At 40.3% G+C, this 24,909-nt stretch overlaps 1 protein-coding gene across 3 annotated transcripts in view; it reads right to left on the reverse strand.

The window, feature by feature from the left end:
* Positions 1-1,543: 1,543 nt before the first annotated feature.
* Kcnh8 (potassium voltage-gated channel subfamily H member 8) overlaps positions 1,544-24,909 on the reverse strand; it is a 367,560-nt gene continuing 344,194 nt past the window's right edge. For all 3 annotated transcript variants that reach the window (XM_085832922.1, XM_085832923.1, XM_021149362.3), the window contains 4 exons: positions 23,428-23,783; positions 21,267-21,373; positions 18,871-18,947; positions 1,544-3,436 (listed from right to left, as the gene is read on the reverse strand). In XM_085832922.1, coding sequence (XP_085689048.1) covers positions 2,747-3,436; positions 18,871-18,947; positions 21,267-21,373; positions 23,428-23,783 — 1,230 coding nt within the window. In that variant the 3' untranslated portion in view covers positions 1,544-2,746. The remainder of the gene's footprint in view (positions 3,437-18,870; positions 18,948-21,266; positions 21,374-23,427; positions 23,784-24,909) is intronic.

The raw sequence follows: 24,909 nt of genomic DNA on the forward strand, positions 1-24,909 counted from the left end.
GCCTTCTTTCATTTTTAAAATGCTTTTTTTCCCTGAATGGACTAAACTAAGAGGAAAAAAAAAGAAAGACTATGTTCCCTATGGATCAGGGACTTGCTCTTCAGCAATGGGTGGGTGAGAAGGGAAAGGTTAGAATCCAAAAGTGTGCTGCAGAAGAGAAGGTGGGACCCTCTGCTCTTTGTTGGGCAGACGTCTGTAGAGAACCTCACACTTTAAGTTCTCATTTTGTATAGTAACATCATCTTACGAATCACCCAGATCAAACAAACTACCTCATCCATTGCTATCTCAGCTGTAGGAGAATCCTGTGTGTCAAGGTAGAAGTGGACTTGGCTCTGGAGAAGAAGGCACTGGCAGGTACGGAACCCTGGGAGCCCTGCCCTTTCAGAGGCTTCTTGCTCTTATCCAGCTGGTCCAGGAGCTGCTTCTTAAGTCACTGAAGTCAACCGTGAGGAGAGATGGTGCTGCAGAGAAAGTTACCATGTGTTTCCAATCATTTCACTGGGCATCTCATACTCCTAGAGACCAGTATTCTGATTTGTTCACCCACTAAGACCAGAAGCAAGTATTTATTCATTGGCATAGAAGGAAGTTAATTACTTATAAATTTTAAAAGGCAGAAAAGAATGGGTGTGGCATGAAGCATCCTAAGTGGTAATTTGGGTATATGTTTTAAAATTTAAAATAATGTGGTATGGAGAATTTTTAAAAAGCCACCCAATTATTTATTTTAAAAATAGGAATAATGATGACTAATTATTACTACTGTTTGATGGTTTTATGAGAGAGCATATAGCATGAAATTTCAAAGCATTTCTTACTACACCTTCAGAAGCAAAAAGTAGAATGTCAGCATTTATATTTGGCCTTAGTATCAGTCTTCCTGGTTTGAAACTTGGATCTTCATGAATCAACAGCACCAGTGGCCTGTCTTTTAGTAGTACTTAAATGATGAGACAGTTAGAAGAAAGGGGGCATGCAAATGAACACAGGAAAGCTAAACTGTTGCTCTGTCCTCAGTTTCTTGCAAACCTAAGGAGAAAATGAAGGTTGGAGCTATAAAGGATATACCCCATCAGTCTCTGAGTAAGTCACCTAACGAGTACATTCTCCATTGAATTTTTTTTAAAGAGTTCTTTTTTTTTTTGTTCTGCTGTTCTAGTTACATTTAGGGTTTATGAATCATAACACCAGAATCCTTGGCTTGCTTTGAGATTTTAATGATGTAGTTCTGATCTGTGGTGGACATAAAATCAGAACTCCAGAATATGAACTTATAGGGACACTAGGGAAGAGGAGGACCTAAATGTCCTTAAACACATTATGCATCTTAAATTAAGGTGTTTCTATCACTGCCAAACACAGCATTGGTGTTTGCATGTTGGTATGTGTGAAGTGCTGGGAACTTTCAGAATAATAGCTGTGAGCATCCTAGCCATATACCTTTTGAGAGTTTTTTTTTCCTCTCTTGCTACACATCTATGGCAGCTCCTGTGTAGCTTTCGGCCCTGTGAGTACCGTGAGTAGATTTAAGCTCAAAGGCTCAATGCTGCCCTAAATTAAACAGGTACCATGGGCAGTCTAAGTGGGTATTGTGCCTGAGAGTCACAGTCTAAATGTCTTGGCCTTATGTGGATCCAAGACATCTCATAAAATGAGGAACGTTGGTAGGACACATTATGAATCATAGTGTTGAACCCAAAGTGGCTCAATGTAGGTTGTAATCATATAATAAACAAATTTTTGGCTCTTAAATCACAAAATACTATGCTCAGAAGATTGCTCTTGCATGGGCGGCGGGGGTCCACAGCATTGCCCGAGTCAGCCAAGATGAAGAGCTATCTCCATTACCAGGCCAAACCTCATGGAGTTTGCACTGAGTCCATGTTTTTATTTCATTGATAAAATATAATCCCACTGTCCTTTTGTATCTCAGAAGTGTGAGGGTACATGTACAGTTTTTTTCCTGTTTTGCAAACTGCATGCAGATAAAAGGGGATTCTTCTCAAAACTACAACCTCTTGATGATAAATAATTTCTGATTTACTATACATAACAGTAATGTATTTTTTGTTAAAACAGCAAGCTTTTTTTTAAAACCAAAATGAAAAGAAGACGTTAATTTCTTTATAAATAGTTTAAATACATATTTCATACCAAGGATATAAAAATAGCTTCTTTTTTGATAAATAAAGACATTTTCATTTACATGGCAAATAACGTGCGGATAGCTAACCACTGGCCACCAGCTCTATTTGACTGATTGTCTAGGAGATGACATGCAGTGATAATTGTTCCTCTGCCTTCACAAAAAGGAAAATAGATCAGCGGGAGCCATGCACTCCCGAGGCCAACAGTGCTATGGATATTGTTCAGGAATGACAATCAGGCACTCAGGAAAAACCTTTGCTGCACTTCACAAAACTACTTATGACAAAACTAACCCCCAAACTCTTTGTCTGGGGTTTCTATCTGCTCAGACCCTCTGGGTCCTTGGATGGTTACCAAAGTCTGTCAATCAGACCAGTAAGTTAATACCTATACAGAAAAGGTTTGATGCTTCTACAATCTAGAAATTGTTTGCTACAGTATAGAGGTGGCTCTGCCTTTTCCTGGCCCCTTGCCCTCTTTCCTGCAGAATTCCTAACTTTGCTCAGGCTCCACACCTGCTAAAAGCCACAAAGGCAAACTAGAGCTGTCATGCAGCAGTGGGTTTGGCATTGAAAGCGGCCCTTGTGTGCTGATTTTATACGTTTATGGCTTTGCTGTCCTTTACATCCGCTGTGCTTGTGACAACTTCTACTGGAAAGTTCTCCAAGGGTTCTGTAGAGGCTGGCATCATTCCTTCTCGGTCCCAAGAGCCTGGTAAGTTTTCCAGACTGAAAGAACTCACAGGTCCGTGAGTGATACTGCCCTCTTCTGACCTACTTGGGAGAACCAGGTGCAAGGATGTTTCTGATGAGGAGCACACAGAAGATGAGAGAGTGGCGGAGATGGACTGCAAAGGTGTCAGGGTGGTATCTGAATGGGGGGAGATGCACCTCAGGAACTGCAAGTGGCCTTCTTGGATAATCTGGCAGTGGGAGGGAGAATAATCCAGGTTTGGAGAATGATGAAGTTCACTGTCTGCTGGGTTTTGCTCGTGAGCTTCAGTTCGTTGAGGGCTGCTGCCCACCAAGGATGGATCAACACTCCAGATACCAGAGGTGACATTACCATGGTAAAGATGTGCTCCACCTGCCTGCAAATGTAGGCAAGGCTGGTGAGCACTCCAACTCACCCTAGTCTGTAAACTTTCTCTGGAAGGACACATTGGGGTGGGATGTAGAGAACAAAACTGGGATGGCTGCTGAGGTGACAAGATGTTTTCCAGAAGTTGCACGATGTGTCTCATATCTTTCCCTAGCTGGGAAACCTCCTGAGTTAACATTGTGACCTGTGTGGAGAGAGCAGAGCCAACATCAATGGTCAGAAGTACACAGAGTGGACAAGGTTTAGAGCAGTGAGGGCAGGAAGTGAGATTTGTCACTAAAAGTGGTGCACCAACTAAGAGCTAGCCAAGCTCAAGGTGAGTGAGTGGGTTGGGCATCTAGATGGATTTATATCCTTCCTTACCTATGCTGGAGAAAACAGTGAGGTTTTCATCAATGAGTGTGGTATCACTGTAAAGAATTAGGGAGACTCTATGGCCTTTGACACCAATGGCAGCTTCCACCTCCTGAGAGTGGATGGGATGCAGACTGGTATACAGATGTCACCAAGTACTTAGAGGGACAGGTATCATTCCCAAAGCACCGGGCACACTGAGTCACTGTTTAGTGTGGCAGTTGAACACCAGCTCTCTGGCTTAACATTTTCTAGTTGATGGTTCATGACTACAGGTCCAGAGAGGAGCAGGATATTCATAAAAAAGAAAGTGGTGAGAATTCTTATCAAATTTTCTAGCAAGAGTGTTCTTAGAGAAAATGGAAGCTACAAAATGAGGTGAAAAGAAAGAGATCTATGACGTGGTTAATTAGAACAAGGACTATGAGTATCTGCGTGTTGTGGTATCTACCAGGCAACTAGGAGGACCTTGAACTGTAACCAGATAGCACTGTGTCTGCTCAACTCTGCACTTTATCAGATGCTTAAAGGAGACAGTCCATAAACACATGAAACAACAATAGAATCCACTTACAAAATTGTTTTCCTAACATTAGATCTAGATCAAAACAACCACAAACAAGTAAACAAACAAGAAAACTCCATAGAGTCCATTAGAAAATTGAATGTGACTCCAATCTGTGCTTTCTGAAATATTTGTTTGGTAGCTCAAGAAAGATTGCATCTCCTCAAACAGAATACATACAAATATCCACTCTCTGGATTACTTAACACTAAAATAATGTTGTAGTGATTAGCTATCTCTATTTTAATGAAATCTTATTAAAATTCTAATTAATTAAACTTAAAGTTTAATTAAAATACTTTTATCATAGTGTTACTGTGATTTGGTTTTATTACCTCAACCCACAAAGGTTCCAAAAGAAGCAGTTGAAACTTTGGATACACAGCACCAGGGCCCGAACTGGGCAGTTTCAATACCCGTGATATTAAAACTGAGACTGCTGTTTGGACAGGTTTCTTTATGTACAAACACATCTTAAAATGCCTATATATCCAGATTTTGTATAAGTATATATTGTATGATGAATGTACCATTTTTGCCCCCCACTCTCCCTCTTCTCTTCTGAGTTAGTCCCTTTTATTTCCTTAGACAGCTTTGATTTCATTGTCTAAACATTCCTAATTCATCCAGTCCACTTCCTGTGAGAGCATCCTCAAGCTAATTCTTCCTTGCAGCCCCAACAGGAGGTGGGCACAGCTTTAACTCAGGCATTTAGAAAAGTCTAGAAGGAAGTCATTATGTGATTCAGGCTACCAACTGTCAACATGTAGGCTGATATTGCAAGACCAGAACTCTCTGTGCTGGGGTGGAACAGTAGGGAACCAAACTGATGCTCGTCTGCTTTATTTTTAGGAGATCTTCATCTGCTGGAAGAGGAATGTGTCTACTGATCTCATGATGGAGTGGAAGGGAGAGTGTGAAAGAATCAGCAGTTTCTCCAGTTCTGTATGTGTGGGTCACGCCTACTCAGTGTCACAGGACTCCTGCCCACAGTTATGTTGAAAGGTCTATAGAGCCCTTAGCTTGATTATCAGCATTTCAGAATATACTCTGCTACCAAATGGGAGGGTTGGAAGGCCATCTGAATGCCCCGTCTGTGGACACAATGAACCATTCCTGAACCGAACTCACCTGGATTGGTGCCATAGCTGAGCTTTCAATAGGGATGCTCTCACCTAATCTGTCATTCAGGATTGGATAAAGATAAAGCATTGGAGGTGTGTTTTTGAATTTTAGGTGTATTTAGGATTACACTATCCAGTCAAAGTTTCAACAAATTTATAATGATACAACATTTCCATGATCTAATTAACTGATAATACTAGGGCAAGCAGGGTTCGATTGAGGCCCAAAAGTGAAATTATTTTATTTTAAAAACAAAAAAATTTGTTTTAGTTTTAGTTCATGTGTATGTGCATGTGCACACACATGCATGTGTGTTCACATCTGTATGTACATGAGTGTGTGCCCGCAGAGCCCACAAAAGGGTATCAGATCCCATGGAGCTAGAGTTACAGGTGATTATGAGCCCTCTGCAATGGATGCTAGGAACTAAACTCCTATACTTTGCAAGAGCAATATGCACGCTTGATTACTGGACCACTACTTCAGTCCCCAAATAATGCTTCTAAGATTATTTACTTCATGAAAGGCATCTTTGGTCTAGAATTCGAGCCTTATTTCTTGCTATGTTATCACATGAGAAGCAGCTATTGTTTCTGAAGGACTCGGGAGATGCTTGCTAATGTCTTTAGAATCTTTAGAGAAACCAGTAGCATAAACCAATGCCTCATGGACACGAGTTATTTAGACTGTCAATTCTATGTCAGATAAGTAAATAGTGTAATTTCAGAAAACAATTCCAGACGGATTAAACAGTAAATTATTTTCAAAGCAAACTATATTGAACAACAACAACAACAACACAAGATTTGCTACATGGTAAACACCATAATTTAGAATAAATGCATTCTAGCTTTCAAAATAAAAATTTTCCATTTCTTCAGAGCCACAGTCTTGACATCTCACTTACACTGTACATCATCACAACTTTGAGGCCATGAACTCTGAATGGGAACCCATAGACTCAACTTGCTCCAGGAATATAAACACACATTAACTCTTCCAGAAGGCAAATTACTGTCTTAGCTGGAACTAAAAACAACATAGACTTCAAGAAAATAGAGCTTTCAGATGATGTAAGGGAAAATTTACACCACTGTGACCCTAGGGGCACGCCTCTGCACCCTATTAAAATTCCTTGGGAGAATTAATCCCTTTTAGGTAAGAGATCTCTCCTTCTGCAAGGACAAAGCCTGTTGCCACAAAGAAAGACAGCATCCCTCGAAGGCGGAGACCATGGTGGCACTGATGGGGATAGGTTTTATTGCAGTGGTGTGTGCTGGTCCCTGCTGGGTTTGTTGACAGAGTCTATTCTAAGACAGGATAGACGCTAGTTTTGATCAAGGAGAAGAAACACAGTTTACTTTTGAGGGTGCTAGAGTTTAAGCCGCCATGTGGTGAAAAATGAAATAGAATTGCCAGTAAAAACTGTTGGGGCTGTTTTCTGTCTAGGACTCTCCACGTTACAGAGTTCTGTCTTCATCATAGAACTTAGCACCAGAGCATTGTGAAGTAAAGCAATCCAGCCAAGCTGAATTATCCTGCCCAAGCAAAAGTAAGCTTTCATCTTACTCCAACAGCAACCTAAAATTCTTACGTGTTTTTGCTATTCATATTAGAAAAGATAACCTTTTCTCTCCCTAGCTATTGCAGAGTCTTCCCAAGCCCCACCTCATTCCTATCATTTTTTTTTTTTTATTTTGTACACAGAGAAGCTATGTTGGTGTGGACTTCTGATTCAGAGAATGGATAAGGAGAATATTACTTGATGTGTGTTCTCCACTTGTATACTCGTTTTCATACGTCCATTTTCTCTTCCTCCCTCTTCTTTGTCAACTCTTATGTCTCCTTCTATGCATAAAAACCCAGCCTTCTAAAAATTCAAGCTTTTGGCCAAACTAGTTCGCCACCACCATCTACCCAGCCAATGCTTACGCCCAACATTTTCTCTTGCCTCAAGCTCTGTTAGAAAGCAGAGCTGTGAGGAAAACAGTATCTGTGCTCCAAAGTGACTCACCTCTCTCTCCCAGACACCAGAATACCCAAAGATGTCCTTCTTTCTTTTTGTGCCAGAATCATGCATTAAAATCTCAGTATACCAGGTTCCAGTATGTGTTTTGGCAATGCCTCTATTACTCACAGACATCACTGCTGGTCAGTCACACACCATGGAATAGACTTGTCAGCAGTGACAATCTACAAACTTACTTTGCTATCCATGAAAAGAAACTCCCAACTTACCACACTTTCCTATTTCGGCCACCTCCAGGATTCCCTAGAATGCTGTTTCATCATTGGCCTACATTTCTAGAGCACCTTCTTTGCTCTGTTGTGTTTAACCAGCTCCAAAGGCTTTGACAGATGACTTAAATAATATTTTAGATGTAAAAACTTAGTCCCCATATAATTGGTTTTATGTTAGGATCCCATGTGGCTGGATATGATAATGGATCCAGAAACTAAGCTTACTTGAGTATTTCTGCATGGCAGAGAATACTGATCCAGAAGACAGGCCAGACAAAAGGATAATCACTCTTTTCTATACAAGTCTTCCTCTTCATCAGCATGGAGAAACAACCCAGTACTGTCAGCACCGTTACTATACAAAAAGCCTTGAATTTAAGCATGACCTGGCGTGGATTTATGTGGTAGCATAATAGTTGGGGCTACTGTAAACTGAGCTTTAGCTCAAAGTTTAAGTAAATGGAGTCAGACAGGTTAATTATTTACCAGGATTATGAGATGTGATATAAGGATGTACAAGTTGGTGTTGTTTAGAACTGAACTAGAACCAATGTGGGCCAAGTGCAGGGAGAGCAAGGACTTTACTGGCTTTTGAAGTAGGTCAAGTTATGTACAAATAGTGCCACATAGCATACACTTGAAATCTTGTTTTGGTAGTTGGATAGTTTAACTGGGAGTAAATTGCATGGAGAATTTCTTAACATGTCTTTCTAATTTAAAAGAAAATCTAAATTTAAACAATCTTTTCTAATGATTTAAACTTGTAAGAACAGAAATAATTATAACCAAGCTTCCAGTAGGTAAGAATATTTCATATGCTCTGAATGTCTCATCAGAGCACCCCAGCATGTAAAACTGGGAGATTTTGAAATGTCTAATTTATTATTTAAGAAATCCATTTGTGGTACTGACTCCTATTTTCCCCCAATAACAGCAGATATTGTCATACACTGTATTGTGGCTTTGGAGGCAAATGGAGTTTTTTCTTTTGTTCTGCTTCATTTTGGTAGGCTTATGGCATGTGTTTTGGGAACAGGAATGCAAGTCAAAATACATCCTTAGCAATGCTTTTTATTTCCTGTGAAATAGCTCTCCTTATGTGTGTTTACTCTTCCTGAATCCTGGCTATCAGTAAGACCCATGCATTCTGAAACTTTTACTTGCTAAGCAGAGGGGGAAAAATACATGATTTTCATTTTTATGAGTTAGTGAGCAGGTAGAGATGCATCTGGTGACGTAATCTTAGTCTGAAGAGTTCTTGACCTGTCTCTGTTTTTTTGCCAAACGTGCATATTTTCCAGCTAGATACAATTTTCTTAAATTCAGGAGTACTAATTGCACTAAAAGTCTCCCTGCCCCCCATTTTTACAGTCTATGATTCAGGTAATTAAATAATCTTTTCCCAGATCCTTTATCATGTTGTATATTCATCATGAGATTTAGACAAGTTCAACCCAACTCCACAAGCAGGCAAGACAATAAAGATGATTGGCATCATTTCACCCAGGTGTTTGTTGCTGTACAAAAAGTCCTAAACAAATGACAGTCTTGCGTCTGTCACCTAAGATGATAGTTACACTTGGCATTTACAGACATTTCTTCCAGATGAGGGGACGATTCTTCTGACTAACAAGGTTTGTACATCTAGTAGGTAAGATTATTTCATATCATCTGAACGTTTCCTCAGAGTCCCCCAGCTAGAGAGTCTGCAGCTAGAGAGACAAGAGAGTTGGCCTCTCTCAAGTCACAAGGAATAGTACGTAGGAATTCTCCTCTTTTGTAGTTACAGATGGTTCCTATGACAAAACAGAAGCGCCATGAACTAGGCATTGCCAGTGCCAAACAGCCAGTGGCCATTTTCAAAATGGCTACTTCAATGGCTTCATTAAATTTCTGCAAGCACTGGCCTCTGCATATAAGCCCATCAGTAGAGCTATATTATTGATATTCATTATTTATCAATCTTCTGATTTCTGATTTCATTTTTTTCTCCGAGACAGGGTTTCTCTGTGTAGCCCTGGCTGTGCTAGAACTCACTCTGTAGACCAAGCTGGCCTCAAACTCAGAAATCCACCTGCCTCTGTCTCACAAGTGGTGGGATTAAAGGCATGTGCCACCACTGCCCAGCTCCATTTTTTTTAATTCTATTTATTTATTTATTTATTTATTTATTTATTTATTTATTTAATAACAGAGTGTGATTAGTGTCTGGATTGCCATCTGACAGGGAGATCCTTACATTACTGGCAAACGTTAAGCACAGCTGTGTCCTTACTGATTTTTAGTTGTATGTAAAACGCATGCTAACCAGAACCCATGGAGAAGCCAACCTGAATCCAAGGATAAGCCACTCTGGGGCATTCAGTATAGATCGGCAGAGGAATCCTGAGACTCTGCACTTCTAGCAAGCATGCTCCTGGCTTACTCTCTGCCACTTCAACTTTGCAGAGTCAGAGCATTAGGTGTTTCCTATCCCTAAGATTCTTTTTTTTTAAGTAACAAAACTGTACACTACCTGAGTGTGGTGGCACATACTGCTATTCCCAGCTACTCTGAAAGCTTAGGCAGGAGGATTCTGAGTTTGAGGCTAGCCTCAGTATCTTAGCAAAAAACGACCTTAAAATAAAAATAGTCTTGTATTTTATCTCAATGACTGCAGAACACATGTGTAAAGCTTTGAATTCCATCCTCAGTACTGTAAAAAATCATAAACATTTAAGGTGAAAAACATGACGGAGACTTTGAGATGCGTATTTGCTGTGCAATGACAATTTCAATGAATTAATTTATGAACCATGTCATGTACTTATCAATTTTCATGGATAAGAAATGGAAAATCCACTTTCAGTCAATCTATCAGTACATAACACATGGTCATGTACACTAGAATCTAATGGTGCATCTCCTGAGCTTGCTTACCTTGTCACACTGAAATCCTGTGTCTTTTGCCTACCACCCCAACCCTCACAGTCCCTGGGATCCCCAGTTCTGCTCTCTGTTTCTATAAGTTCATTTCTAATTCTCACAGAATTGCATTCTTTAGTTAACTCCTCACATACCGATCTGTCAGCAAGAGGTCAAAGTTCTGTGTATCCCACTTTCTTGTCTCCTATCCTGTTGGTAAGATGGCACAGAGCTGGGTTAGGAAGCACATGGCTCTTGGCAGCTTTTTACTGTGATGTCAGCAGGCATGGCGTTGAGGGAAGAACTTAGAAATGGAGCAGGATTCAAGTCTAATTATATTCAACCACACAATTTTGCTTAGCTGAAATAATTTTCCAAAGAGAGGTTTCTTTACAAGTTATCTGATGTCCTCAGTTATATCAATTAAAAAAAGAGAATGTTTGGTCTTTCCCTTTTCTAAAATCAATGTTTAAAAAATTACTTATCTGTTGATACTTGAAATTGGCCAACTGGTTGATTATTGATAAATATTAGGAAAAATCCATAAGTCTGAGTGCATTAACAGTATGATTTACTATATTATTTCCACAGAAATTGCAGTCTTTAACAAATGTGTATATGTTGGGATTACCTTGGAGATTGGCATACCACTGGGCACACAAATGTTCAGTCAGTGAAGATGGGGAGAGCTCACAAGGACCTGCATCTCCCTGAGGATATACATAAAGGACTAGCAGTTGCTGGGAGAAAGAGACTTTTCTTCAGTGGTATAGCAGTTCTTTAAGTTGCCCGCACTCCAGTAAATAACCTCTGGGCTGTGCTCACCTATGTTCCTGAAAGTCATCCTTGAGCATGCTCACCCAAGCTCTTGTGGATAATTCTTTATCTATTCTCCTGCAAATAACCCTGAGTTCACTGGTTCATCCAGACAGAATTAGGTGGAGCTTAGGTCTGTGGTTGGTGCCTTATCTGGGGTGAACAGACCTGTTTGTCTTCTCAGGGAAAGATGTCCAAACACTATGCTGCAGTATTACGTCAGTGAGTGTAGCTGCCTCAAAGTATAATAAGGCATCTGCTCACCATTCCATGTGAGTCCTTTATAAAAAAAATCCCTGGGCTAGATGCCCTAGAAGCTTATGTTTTAGGGGAGGGCAGGAAGCAAACTGCATTTATATTGGGATCACATGGACCTCACAAGAAGCCTTCAACCCAGATTTTGTCTTGCCCTAAGTATATTTAAGGTCTAGGAATCCACCTAAAGACAACCAAGACTGGAAAAGACATCAGACAGACATATAGAACTAAGTAGAACCAAAGGAATGGAATACTTGGAAATAGATACAAATGAGGAGGTATAAAGCTAGAAACAGGAAATTATAAAACATCACTTAGAAAAACCCTAGATACCTAATAAAATCCTTAGTTCAAGAATAAGAGGATTTTGAGATTGCAGCATTCCTTGCCATGATTCTGTCAGTGTGCTTACTGTCACAAACCAAGGGAAAATCACAGAAGAAGGGGCAGAAAGAATGTCAGAGTTGGAGTGTGGAGAAATTGTGTGAAATGCTGTCTTCTTGACTGGACATGGCCATTTTACATATGAGCACACAGCAACTGTTGCTCAAATTCAAAGTGAATTTACTATTATTATTCTGCAAAGTGGATATAGCATCAAACTTATCTCTAAGTTTGTCTCTCTATCTATAAAATTGCACAGCTCTCAGACTTAATCTGAGTTTATTTGGGGAAATGGGTAGTGGTTAACATAGAAACTGGGATCCATCCCATAATCAGCCTCCAAACGCTGACACCATTGCATACACTAGCAAGATTTTGCTAAAAGGACCCTGATATAGCTGTCTCTTATGAGACTGTGCCGGGGCCTAGCAACCACAGAAGTGAATGCTCACAGTCAGCTATTGAATGGATCACAGGGCCCCCAATGGAGGAGCTAGAGAAACTACCCAAGGTGCTAAAGGGAACTGCAACCCTATAGGTGGAACAACAATATGAACTAACCAGTACCCTGGAGCTCTTGTCTCTAGCTGCATATGTATCAAAAGATGGCCTAGTTGGCCATCACTGGAAAGAGAGGCCCATTGTTCATGGAAACTTTATATGCCCCAGTACAGGGGAACGCCAGGGCCAAGAAGTGGGAGTGGGTGGGTAGGGGAGTGGGGGGGGGAGGGTATGGGGGACTTTTAGGATAGCATTGGAAATGTAAATGAGGAAAATACCTAATTAATAAAAAGTGAGAGAAAAAAAAAGAAACTTACAACTGGTCAAAGTTCATAGAATAAACATGAACAGAGTGCTCAGTCACAAATGGGACATCTACATCATTCCCTCTGCCCTCAGTATTCAGGAGCCGTCAGGGAAGAGCAGGCAGAAAGATTATAACAGCCACAGGGCAGGGAAGACTCAAGAAATATGGTGTCTTTTGGGACCATCACGCTCTTGAACTTAAAGCAGCTGTGGCAGTTAATGGCCTCTGAGTGATCAAGGATTAGGGTTCTTTAAGGGTATGGCTACTGGTGAAGCATGCTCCAGTGGTTGATTCCACACCCAGGATCATATGTGCAGCACAAATTGGAGCTTGAGGGTTATTAAATAAAAAAGAGGACATTAAGTAGGGAGTAGGAGCTAGAAGTGGATCTAGAAGTTAGGGAAAAGAATGGAGTAGAATAGTTTCAAAATACATTGAATGAAATCCTCAAAAAAAACTAATAAACATACTTTAAAAAATTTCAGCACAGAGTGGGGAGGGGCTCACAAAGCTCCACCCCTATCTGAGGAACTATTGGCAGTTAGTGACTCCTGGGGAAGGAGAGTCACTGTTGTTGGGAGTGTGGCCAATGGTAGGATGATGCCATGCCTTTGCACATATATGGGCAGCACTCACTGGACTCAGTTGGTTTAAAAAAAACAAACAAAATGAGTGCATGAAGTTAGGAGAGAGATACAGAAATGTGATCATTCATTCTGGGATCAGGTGAGATTGAGATGATGAAGATACACTGTACACTTGTATGAAAATTTCAAATGATAAAACGATCATTGAGAAAGCATACTGTCCTCTTTGTAGAAATAGATGTTTCTAAAATTGGCATGAAGCCCTAGACTGTCAAAGCAATCATGAAAGAGAAAACCAAAGAGAGGGGACACTTATCTTTCCACTTTGGGACTTATTCCAAAGCAAAGTAAAAAGACAGCAAAGAGCTGGGATACAGATAATCATAGCAGAATACAATTTAGAGTCCAGAAATAGCCAGGCATGCTGGTTCACACCTGCAATATTTTGGGGGTGGGGTATACAGAGCTAAAACAGAAGGACTGTGTGTTTGGAGCTATGCTGAGTTATCAAGCAAAACTAACTAATCTAAGCTCAGAAGTGAACTGCAATGGTTAATCTCAACCATCCAGTGTCAGCTTCCATGGTTATATGACCATAGAAACAATCCTTTGGTGTGTCCACGAGGATGTATCAGAAGGGTTTGACTGAAAGGAAAGACCTGTTCTACATGTGGGTGTCTTTGTTCTGTGGTCTGGAGTCCCTTCGTGAATAAAAGGAACAGCAAGCTGAGCAGCAGCACTCATTGCTTTGGATCGTGGATGCAGTGTGACAGCCATCTCACCCTGTTGTCACAATGACTTGCCTTGAACTGCACACAAGCTTTCTTTCTTACCATGGTTCCTTGTCAGATATTTAGTTATAGCAACAAGAACAGTAACATATGCATTAACATTTACATTCATAGTCCACTGATTTATAATCATAGTTTTCAGACCTTTAGGTTGGGAAGACTGTTTTAAGAAATAGAGCTGTGAAAACCAAATATTCCTACACAAATGAAGGTAAATGAATAACTGATACAATATGTATAACTTAACTCAAAATAGATCAAAGGTACAAATACAAAACATTATCACAGTATAAAATTCCTAAAGGAAAACAGAGGAATAAACATTCATTTCTAATTTTCTCACAGATATCACCTCCAAATGCACAAGAAAAAAATGAAAGATTGCTTGTCTCTAAAATTAATACTCATGTGCTTTAAGAAACATCGTCAAGAGAGTCAAGCTTTGATCTACAAAATGAGAAAAGTGCAAATCATGTGTTTCATAAGGGATGTGGTTCTATAATATATAAACAATTCTTGGGGAATCAGTGACAAAAGACAACCCAACTGAAAATGGAAAAGGGATAGAAAGAGTCAGTTCTACAGAGAAGATAGATAAATGACTGAGGCACAGTTAAAGCTGTCAAGGAGTTCTAATGCAGAAAGAACCAGCATCTAGTTTCCATACATTAAAGGGTCCACTATACTTTACAGACGGTGTTTACATTCTCCATACAGTCTTAAGTTCACATACGGACTCCTATTGCAGTTTTATTACCCATTAATAGAAGAACAGAATGCAATTAGGAAAGACAAGTTCCTTGTTGCAATAGCAGAATATGGACCTAACCATTTGTCCCCTCTTGGACAGCTTTGCCTTTTCAGCAGTGTTTACGTGTTAAGCTCACTATGCCGAAGCAGTTTTTCTTTAAACCCTTTTCAATAATGCCTTTCTGGGTCAGCCAGAATTGAGAAACTACGGCACATGTACCATTTACCCACAAACCTCTTAAGAAATTGAGTGTTTGACGCTCAGCGTCCAAGGCTCCTGAAGTGTCTTTTCATTGTTATTGTCACAGACTTTTCTTAGAGTCACAGCTCTGCCCCACTATAAAGCATGGGCACCGGATCTAAAGTAGGCTGACATTGGTGGCTGCCCTACATCTCTGACATTCCCTTCAGTGTGCTGGGAATGTAGGTTAATATCAATGTTACACCTTTTCTGACTTTTAAAATGTATTTAAGTAATGTATTTAATTATGGATATCATGGGACGTACACAAGGAACAATTCCATATGCATGAATGATATACATAAATATTTAATTTATCACATTGTATATTTATGTGTGCATGTGTGTATATGTAGGTATGTGTGCACAGGTACACATGCAGAGATCTAAAGAAGGTAGGAGATGGCAGCAAGCAACTTGGAGCTAAAGTTACAGGAGGCTAGGAGCTCTCCGACATGAGTGCAGGGAATGGAACTCGGGTCCCCTGGAAGAGTGTATATGCTCTTAGCCACTGACATCAGTTCAGACCCTGTATGTTAACTCTTTGAGCAAATATCAGAATTGAAATTGACCAGTGCTCCCACTGTGCACCCAGTGCCTGCAGGATGCATCTCAGTCTAGGTCATATAGTTGTCTTGCATTTCAGTAACAAACTGCAAGGGCACACTGTAGATTTCACATTTACTATCTATGTGTTTCCCGCTTGATAGTAATTGAAGAAAGCATAAAGTAAGAGATATGGAATCAACTGATTCCACCTGCCGACAGTAGGATATACACAAAGCACAGTATCAGTCTTTGACTTGATTGGATTTTTTTCCCTTATGTCAATAATTGGTTTTGTAATAGGTGTGGGAAAAGCATATGTGTAGATGTAGTAGGCTGTAAGGAGTAGCTGCACATTTTGAAGTCACTTCTTAGAGGCTTTTAATGTATTATACACAGGGTCAAGGCTATATAAATGAAATTATGTGTAAAGGGTAAAGTTGTTTGTGTCTTGTTTTTCTTAAGGTACAATGAAGAGGAAATCAGATATTTTATTATAAGGAAAATCTAATCTTTAGAAGATGATTAAACCACTCATAATTTTATTTTAGCCTTCTTACTTTAATGCATATTTATGAATGTTTCTCAGTAGAACAATCACATATGTATCACACTGGAAGACTCTTTTGTTTTGCAAATATATGTTCGTTTCCACAGACTGCTGGACCACATTGTCAAAGGAAAATTATACAGTGATCAGCTCTACAGTGAGACATAGACAGGTGTCCACACTTAGAAGAGACTACCCTCCTTTTCCAAGGAAAGTAACTCAATCAGGATTCAGCGAAGAAGCAGACCAATCACTTCTTAGAATTGAAGTATTTGTGTCAAATGAGAGTGGGAAGAATGCCAGTGGAGTTATGAGAGGTTTGAACTGGGATAATGTCTGGAGAGAAATGACTTAAAGGAAGGCTAATGTGTAGATTGTCAACAAGATGTCTAGCTGCCTTTTGCCTGTTTAAAAAAATATTGTAGTTTTATATCTTTTATGTCTGGCCTGCATGTATGTCTGTGTACTGCATGTGCCTGGTGCCCATAGAGGCTGGACAAGGCCCTGGATGTTCTGGAACTGAAGTTGCAGGTGGTTGTAAGCTGTCCTGTAGATGCTGAGAACCAGACCTGGATGCCCTCCAAGAGCAGATAGTGCTCTAACCCCTGAGCCATCTCTCCAGCTCCTTCTATATTTCTCAATGGATGATTAATTGGGTAATCCAGTGTTTGAACTAATCATTATGATAACTGTCAATCTCACTATTAGGTTCTCTAGTAGTGATATCTCCATTCTTCTCCTGGAACTTTTCCCTCTTGTTAGTCCCAATCTGACTTCTGAAACAGAAAGATAGAAGAGATAGCTGACGAGTACAAATCTTCACTAACAGAGAACCCAGATTTAGGAGAAACCTGGGTTGCTCAAGTTGCACCACACCATATATTGTGGTACCACAGACCATGGCAAGTTGTATGATCCGATGAATATCATTTATAAAATCCTTATTAGTACATTAGTACAAGGAGACTCTATCCCAGATGATGGCACGTGAGTTCAAACTTTAGTCTGGAAGGGGACTCCTTTTCCCTTTCTACCAGTCCTTCCCATGGTCCAAAGGAACCCCAGAGCTTCCTGCATTTTTCTTCATATGTCTGTCAAGACTGCTCTGTAGCTAGGTCTGTAAAGAGCTTCAGCCTTTTCCCTTGTGTCTGGGATGGTCATAGTTGTCTCCTGCAATTTCCCAGAGGATCTCACAAGCCTGACCCATATTTACTTTTCACCTTCAAGTTTTTCTCTTCTCTGCTTTCCCATCAAACTTCAGAGGTTTCTTCCAAAATAATTATTTGCAACTAAAATGCCCCAGAATGTGTTTTAGACCACTGCTATTTGGGGAAAGCAATTAAAACTGAGGCACCAAACAAGAAGCTACGTTATTCTATGCAACTGGGGAGAAAAACAAATCTTATCAAAACAGACCATAGATCCAGGGTTTAACCAAGGCAGGGTTCCCTAGATTAACTGTAAAGCTGAATGAGAGCCATTACTTGGGAGACAAAACAGATACGAAAGGTGACTTTTGATGATGGCTAAACAAACACAAAACTTACTGAATCACATGTTTTAAAATATATTTTATGGTATGTAAATGTCTTAATAAAGTTGTTGGCAAGGCTACTTTATTTCATGTGGACAATCCTAGAATTCAAAGAGATAAAGTTTCAATGTTATGGAGCAAATATGTGATGAAGAGAAAGCAGAACTCAGGCCCCAATCACTCTGAGAAATCTTATTCTGTGAACTAACATGCTTGCTTTAAATGGCTAAAAACCAAAGGACATCTGTTAAATAAAATATATCAGAGTATATCTTATATTGTAGACAAAATGTTGTCACACGCTGTTAAGTTTGTGGAAAGCGACTGTACCAGCAAGGGTGCCAGATTCAAGCACACTCACATCAAGTGTCTCCTAAGAGTCCCTGTTCTGGGGTAGGCAGGACCCTGAGTCTGTGACAGAAAGAGGAGAAGACAGCAAACAGACAAAGACATGTAAAAAATGTAACTTGGAGAGCAAAGGCAAGATAAATGATTCCTGAGAGAGGTTCCTATTATAAAAACACCTACAGTGGGACTAGGAAGCCAGACACTCAACCGTGGACAGACCTCCTGCTCTGCACAGGTCCCGTAGTGGGTGCTCCATCCAGCCACTTGACAGGGCTCCCTTAGTGCATGTATTTCTGCTGTGTGTTGTACACACCAATTCCATGAAGGTGCTTCTGCTTCCTCTCCAACTGTGGCTACTCCACATCTCTCTGATGAATGTGTAAGAGTCTGAGGTGATTGTATTTTGCTGTCTGTCTACAGCTTCTGTCTGTCTGCTGCCTGGTGCCTGGTCTTTGACTACATGTTCCACAAACTCGCTCACTGAAAACTGAAAAGTGTAGCTGTTTAGACCATTTTCTGACCAGGATGGAATACTCCCATGAATTATAAAATGATCATGTATTTACTGTTCACTTTATTTACTTAGATTATTTCATTTAATTCCACCATGGGGCAAAGGGCATGCATTACTGTTCCCTACCTACAAACAGGGAATGGAGCTTTTGGATTGGTTATATGAAAGGTCAAAAGTCCCAGGGCTCTGTGAGGCTCAGGTGGTTTTGCTCCAGGGGCACAAGCTGGTTTTTATACCACACTGCTTCTGCTATAGGTAGAGTTTCTGTCTCCTTTGCCCATCCACCCCCTCTGCCCCCATACCTCACTGTTGAGCTTGTTAATCTGCTGCTTGGTTTCTTCAGCCTTGATGAACAGAAACGCAGCTCCGATCTCTGATTCTGAAAAGTGACACACAGAGAGTGAGCCCTTCCGAAATATACTGAGTATTCAAGCTTCAGGTTGGCTGCTGGGTTGGGGGAAGGTCAAGCTGTCACTTCAAACTTCCCTGCTGCCTGAACTCTGTGGGTTCCTTGGTTCCAGGCTCAGATAAACCTCCTTTCCTTCTTTGGATGGCACCTGCTGAATCCTTAGGGACCAGTGGCACAGCTTGGAGGTTGGTGTTCCTACTGGCTGCATGTGTCCCCAGACACAATCATCACCATGTTATAAGCCAATCTCTCATCTGTTTGCATTCGCATTGTCATTCCCCACTGACCACTTCCATACTCACTGACCATGCCTCCATTGGAAGTACTGGTTGCTGTGCCCATGAGAGCCTTTCATTCCACCCCTGTTTGAGGGGTTAATCTCTTTGGTGTGCTTCTGTCTTTTACTATACTGTGTCCATTTTTTAGTTCTCTTTTCTAGTTCCTCCCTACTCTACTCTTCTAAGTACATTTTTTTTTTCTGTCCAGGATAAGAAGTACAAATTAGTCAGTGCTTAGAGGAGGAAAAGAACTGACAAATTCTTTTCTCCATGTGTAAGTAAGGGGCAGTAATGCATGCCCTTTGACCCATTGTTTAATAAATTGAAATAACCTAGGTGAATAAAAACTGTGACAGAATTAGCCTCTCTCTGACCAGTAGTGGGTAGAACAGTTGTTTGTGGAAGAAAAAAAAAATCACTTGAACAGAGCAAAGTAGTCACAAAAGAGCCCGTTTTACAGAGATGTCTTGTAGTCCATCAACAAACCATTTCTCATCATGTATAATAAATAGGTCAATGTCTTCTTATAGGAGATGACACTGAAGAAAGAACCCAGCAAAAGGAAGAAACACTTGAAGGCAATTAGTCGGTGAGTTGGTATTTCATGCTAAAGGCTGTATGAAATAGTCTCCAGGTTTTAAGCACTGAGGCTAAGCCATACAAATATTCTCGCACTCGAAAACTTCTCTTTCTATATTAAAAGCGGTGTGTGAAGTCTGGGATAAAATTTGGTGGCAATGCAGGCAAAGTATGAGTGTGGCCACAGAGAAGAACCGAAGGTCTAGGCAAAACTAAGACTCATAGGAGATGGAATAAAGAAAAATTGTTGCTTAAATATTTGAGTATAGGGCTTAATGATGCAAAAAGAAAACAGAGGACGCTAAAAGATGGGTAGATGGACAGGACTCTGTGCATTGCCTTTGGGGAGACCACAAAGAGAACCTTGCTGCTGAGTCTCACTACTGGTTTTCGTGGCACACACAACCGTTTGATAGAACAATTATTTCCTTGACTATTGTCCCAACAAAGTCATGTCAACATTTGCGATTTAGTTGAGTTAATGATGTAAGACTACTCTTTTTCCTCTTGTTTCAAGTCTTTTGTTTTGTTTTGTTTTGTTTTGTTTTGTTTTGTTTTGTTTGTTTGGTTTTTTTGAGACAGGGCTTCTCTGTATAGCCCTGGCTCTCCTGGAACTCACTTTGTAGACCAGGCTGGCCTGGAACTCAGAAATCCGCCTGCCTCTGCCTCCCAAGTGCTGGGATTAAAGGCGTGCACCACCACGCCCAGCTTTGCATCAAGTCTTATGTGGACCGTTTCTTTATTCCCAGAAGAAAATGAGTACTAGGAAGGACTGCTAATTCCAAATAATTTCCTGAATTCATTGACCAGTGGAGTCCTATTCCTGTTGCTGAATCTGTTCATTCAATGGTCTTTCTTGGGGTTAGGATTACACAGGAGGTTGCTGGTTAGAGTTTTCTTGTCACTTGTGGCCTTGATCATGTCCTTTATGACTGATCGTTTTTGTGGTTGAGGTTGGCAGAGGGGGAAAGAGATTAAATTGGGCTTGAGATAGGGGTATCTTTACACTGGTTCATCATCCTTACAGGTTGATGCTTCATATTCAACTATCTTACATCATTAACATTGTTTATTCTCACAGTCTGTAAGTGTATAACCTCTCACCAAATAAATGATTAAGCACTATCAACATTTTTCAGAGTACACAATGAACATGATATTTCTTTTTGGTGATGTTGATGTGAATTTGTCTAGAAGTAGGGGTAACCTTTGATGAATTTCAGACACTGTTTGCCAGTGATGACAAATGGCAGGACATGGGTCCTGGGCAGAGGATAATTACAAGCAATGACCTCAGTACCTGGAGACGTTATAGATTTAAGTCAACTCACTGAATGCCATGAAGAATCAGATAAGATCAGAAGGCAACAGTGGCAAACACCACACACTGGCAAGAAATATCATCGCTAAAGGTGACTAGTCAGGTGCTTACCTGCAAGGGGAGGGGAAATCCTGGGCTCTGGCCTGATCTGTTCAGAGCCAAAGTCAAAAGTCTGAGTTTCCTCACTGCTGTGACCATCTTCAATTCCATCAACGATCCTGTGCCAAGGTCAGACAGTTAGTTGGCTCTGCACTTACATTTATGAACTCCAGAAGTTCTATGAGACCTTTAAGACATTTTGTGTTCAATCTCCAAATTCTGAGCGCTATAAAGTTATGGCAGCACCTTGGAAACCACTTTCTGAGATGCCTCTTCACAGTCTGATTGCTAATGCTCGGTGTGTAACATGCACTCCAGAGTTTGAAGACATATTTTAAGAGCCATGAGTTCTTTAAGGATTTCTATGTTTTTTCACATTTAAAATAATAATATTTGGGATATATGGTATGTATATATAGAGTCTATACCAAAGTGAACTGCATTAGAATTTACTTGCTTTAAAATGTGGCAACTAGAGACTTTAAAGCTACATATGTGGCTCACATTTTATCTTGTGTTTTATTTTTGTTAGGCATTGATGCTATAGAAATTAGACTTATTTATTCTCAGATATAAAAAGCAGGTTCACACACACACACACACACACTTTTACTCTCATCCAAGAAAAAATGTTTTAACTTTTAACGAATGAAGCTTCAGAGGAAAGAAAATTTAATGATACCTCTAGACAAAGCCCTGAAACTACCTACCTGAGCATTAAAGAACTTCATTTATTCTATCAATATTTTTGTTATTTTTATTCTAGGATCTGAAGCTAGGGCCTCATGCGTACCAGTCAAGTGTGTTCTGCCAAGCTCCAGCTTCAGCTCAGTATTTAAAATCACTGAGGAGTTGAGCCTTTTTCCTTGGTAAATGATGTCTAATTTGCTCACTGCCAAATACAAGTGTACTGTAAAAACACTATACAGAAAGATAACAGAAATCAAAAAGGAAAGTTCCAGTCATTTACTGAAACTATAGCATTTTGGCAAGTGGCCTGAAAATGCTCTCCATGTGAACAAACCCTCATTTGACAAGTGTGTCGTCCTGGCACAGAGACACCTTTCTCTTCCAGTTCTGAAAGGTTTTTAAACTAAAGTTATCACACTTTCTTCCCACTCAGCTTAATGTGCAATATACAGATGCTAAAATGTCTTTTCTTCAAGAGGATAATGGGCTACTGTATTAAAACAATTACTTGGTTTACAAGTAGAGAAAGAATTTGAATCCAGCTTTTCTTATTCCATGCTCTTGCTTAGGTCTTGGGCAGAATTTTTAAGTCTTAAGCTTTATTTTTACAACATTATAGTTAGAGATGATAAAAGTGGCTTCTTAGGATTGCAAGAAGACTGAAGACATTTTAAAAAAAGTAATGGAGAAATCACCTCACAAGGTGAGTGAAACTAGAAAGCACTCAGGATATCTTCCTCGCTTGGTTACTCATCCGTTAGGGATTCTGATGGTTCTTATTGCCTTTTTCGCACCTTGACATGAACATGATTTTTTTTTTCTTTTTACCATCTCAATGCCGTTTATTCTAAAGTGATTTTTATTTTCAATGCAAAATAGAGCTAGTGTTACTAAAAAGGACAAAAAGGAGACAAGTCTCTGTGATCCACAGAAACACGCAGACTCGCTTGACAATAAAACCACCCTGCAGCCACTCATCACCTCAACCTGTTGTTCCATGAAGATGTCAGCGTTAAGGAGTAACCAGAAGGCTCTTCCTCTCTTCTGTTTTTATCGTGAATTAAATTATAAGTTGCATCATGATAAGTAGAGGAAACTTAGTTCAAAAAAGAAGTGAGCTCATTTAAATACTAATAAGTACAATTCTTCTTCTTCTTCTTCTTCTTTTTTTTTTTTTTTTTTTTTTTTTTTTTGGTTTTTTGAGACAGGGTTTCTCTGTGTAGCCCTGGCTGTCCTGGAACTCACTTTGTAGACCAGGCTGGCCTTGAACTCAGAAATCCACCTGCCTCTGCCTCCCGAGTGCTGGGATTATACACATCTGTGCATATATGTTTCAAAAGATTGCACACATGGCTCAGGAAAACTGAAGAATCAAGGTTGTGATGTTATGAATAATTTACAAGGTGTGTGCTAGTCTGTACATGAGCACATACAGAAGTGTGGGCTCTCATTGGGGGAGACTGATGCACCGGTGACCTCTTACCTTGGACTAAGCTCTGGGGTTCCAGCACTACCCAGGCTGGAAAGCTGCACTTTCAGGTTCTTCTCTTTCTTTCTACCATGGTTAGGTGGGTCAGCCTCCTGCTTGGTTTTAGGGGAGTTGGCGCTGGAGACTCTGATAGGTGAATGGAATGGTACTGTTCCTGAGGCCAGTTGCTTTAAGCTCAAGCCTAGATAGCTCTTACTGCTTCCAGTCTTTTTGCTATGTGAGACAGAGGATCCCCTTGTGTAGATAGGAGAAAGGGAGGTCGTCTCCTCTTCCTCCACCTCTTCTTCTTCCTCATCTTCCACAATGGATGGGAGTCTCTTGTTGATGCTTCCATTCCCCTTGGGCTCAGCCTAGATAGTGAATAGGACAGATTAGCACAGTTGCCAAGACTTCCCAAGAGGCACGCCATTCAGGTCAGAGGTCCTACTGATAAAGGTCAAATTCCTTAGAGGCTAATAAATGTTGCATGCTCTGCTCTTATTTTCCAAGTTTTAAAGGGCTCCCAGTTCTCATGCCTAGGTTTACCTCTTCTGCTCTCCTAGTTTTAACCCCAAACATTCCCTTGGCCTTTAAAAATATCTAGGTGAGGAGCTGTGTAAAAGATGTATATACATTACTCCTAGATTTTACTCAGTTACCCACTCATGATCGTAATAGATGGCATTCCCCTTGTGAATATGAACATGTTAATTTTACTGCACAGTCTTGGGTTGTATGATTTAAAACTTTAATATCCTTAAGAGGAACGTGAAGTTGAGCATTAGCATGATACTTGAGAATGAAAGTGTCTTCTCTCTACTTTAGACCTCATGGATGGAAAATGAAGCTTCGTCAGCTTTCTTGCTTCCAGCTGCCTTGTTCTTTGAAGTCACTATCAAGACAGAATGTTGGGCATGTGGGACCTTGTTACCAGACAGGCATAAGCATGGTAAGTTCAAATGAGCTCAAGCCCCAGGACTCTCAGAGTTGAGAATGGAGTGGAGGAGTGGAGCCATTCCCTGTCTGCCTTTCCCTACTCTAGAACATGTAACCACAGCATCCCACTGAGGACCATAAGTGTTGGGTCACTTAGCATAAACACCTGGAATTCTCCGTGTTAATGACGTATCTACATAGCCCCCAAGTGGTCAGCCAAATAAGCTTCTCTTTCTGGGCTTTTCTTCCTGCAAAAGGTATTTAATACCTCATTCACTCTGAATAAAATATATGTATTCATATCTACCATTAAATAAGCCAGTATGAACAAACCTACTTATGAGGATCTTCTCCTCATTAAGCATTCCAGAAGGAAAGGCCTTCATCTTAAAGAGTCACCACCTACCACTCCCAATGAAGATCTTCTGTCCTCCAGGCCCTCAGCACTCTAAGCACTTACTCTTACTCTGCATCAGAATCAGTCTATGTTCTGCCATGTTCAGGCTCTGCCTTCTCCTTCCTGCCCAGTGCATGGATGCCTTGAGGGGAAGTGTGGACCTG

Source organism: Mus caroli, unplaced genomic scaffold, assembly GCF_978045245.1.
Source record: "Mus caroli unplaced genomic scaffold, Mus_caroli_1 scaffold_18, whole genome shotgun sequence".
NCBI classification, from domain to species: Eukaryota; Metazoa; Chordata; class Mammalia; order Rodentia; family Muridae; genus Mus; species Mus caroli.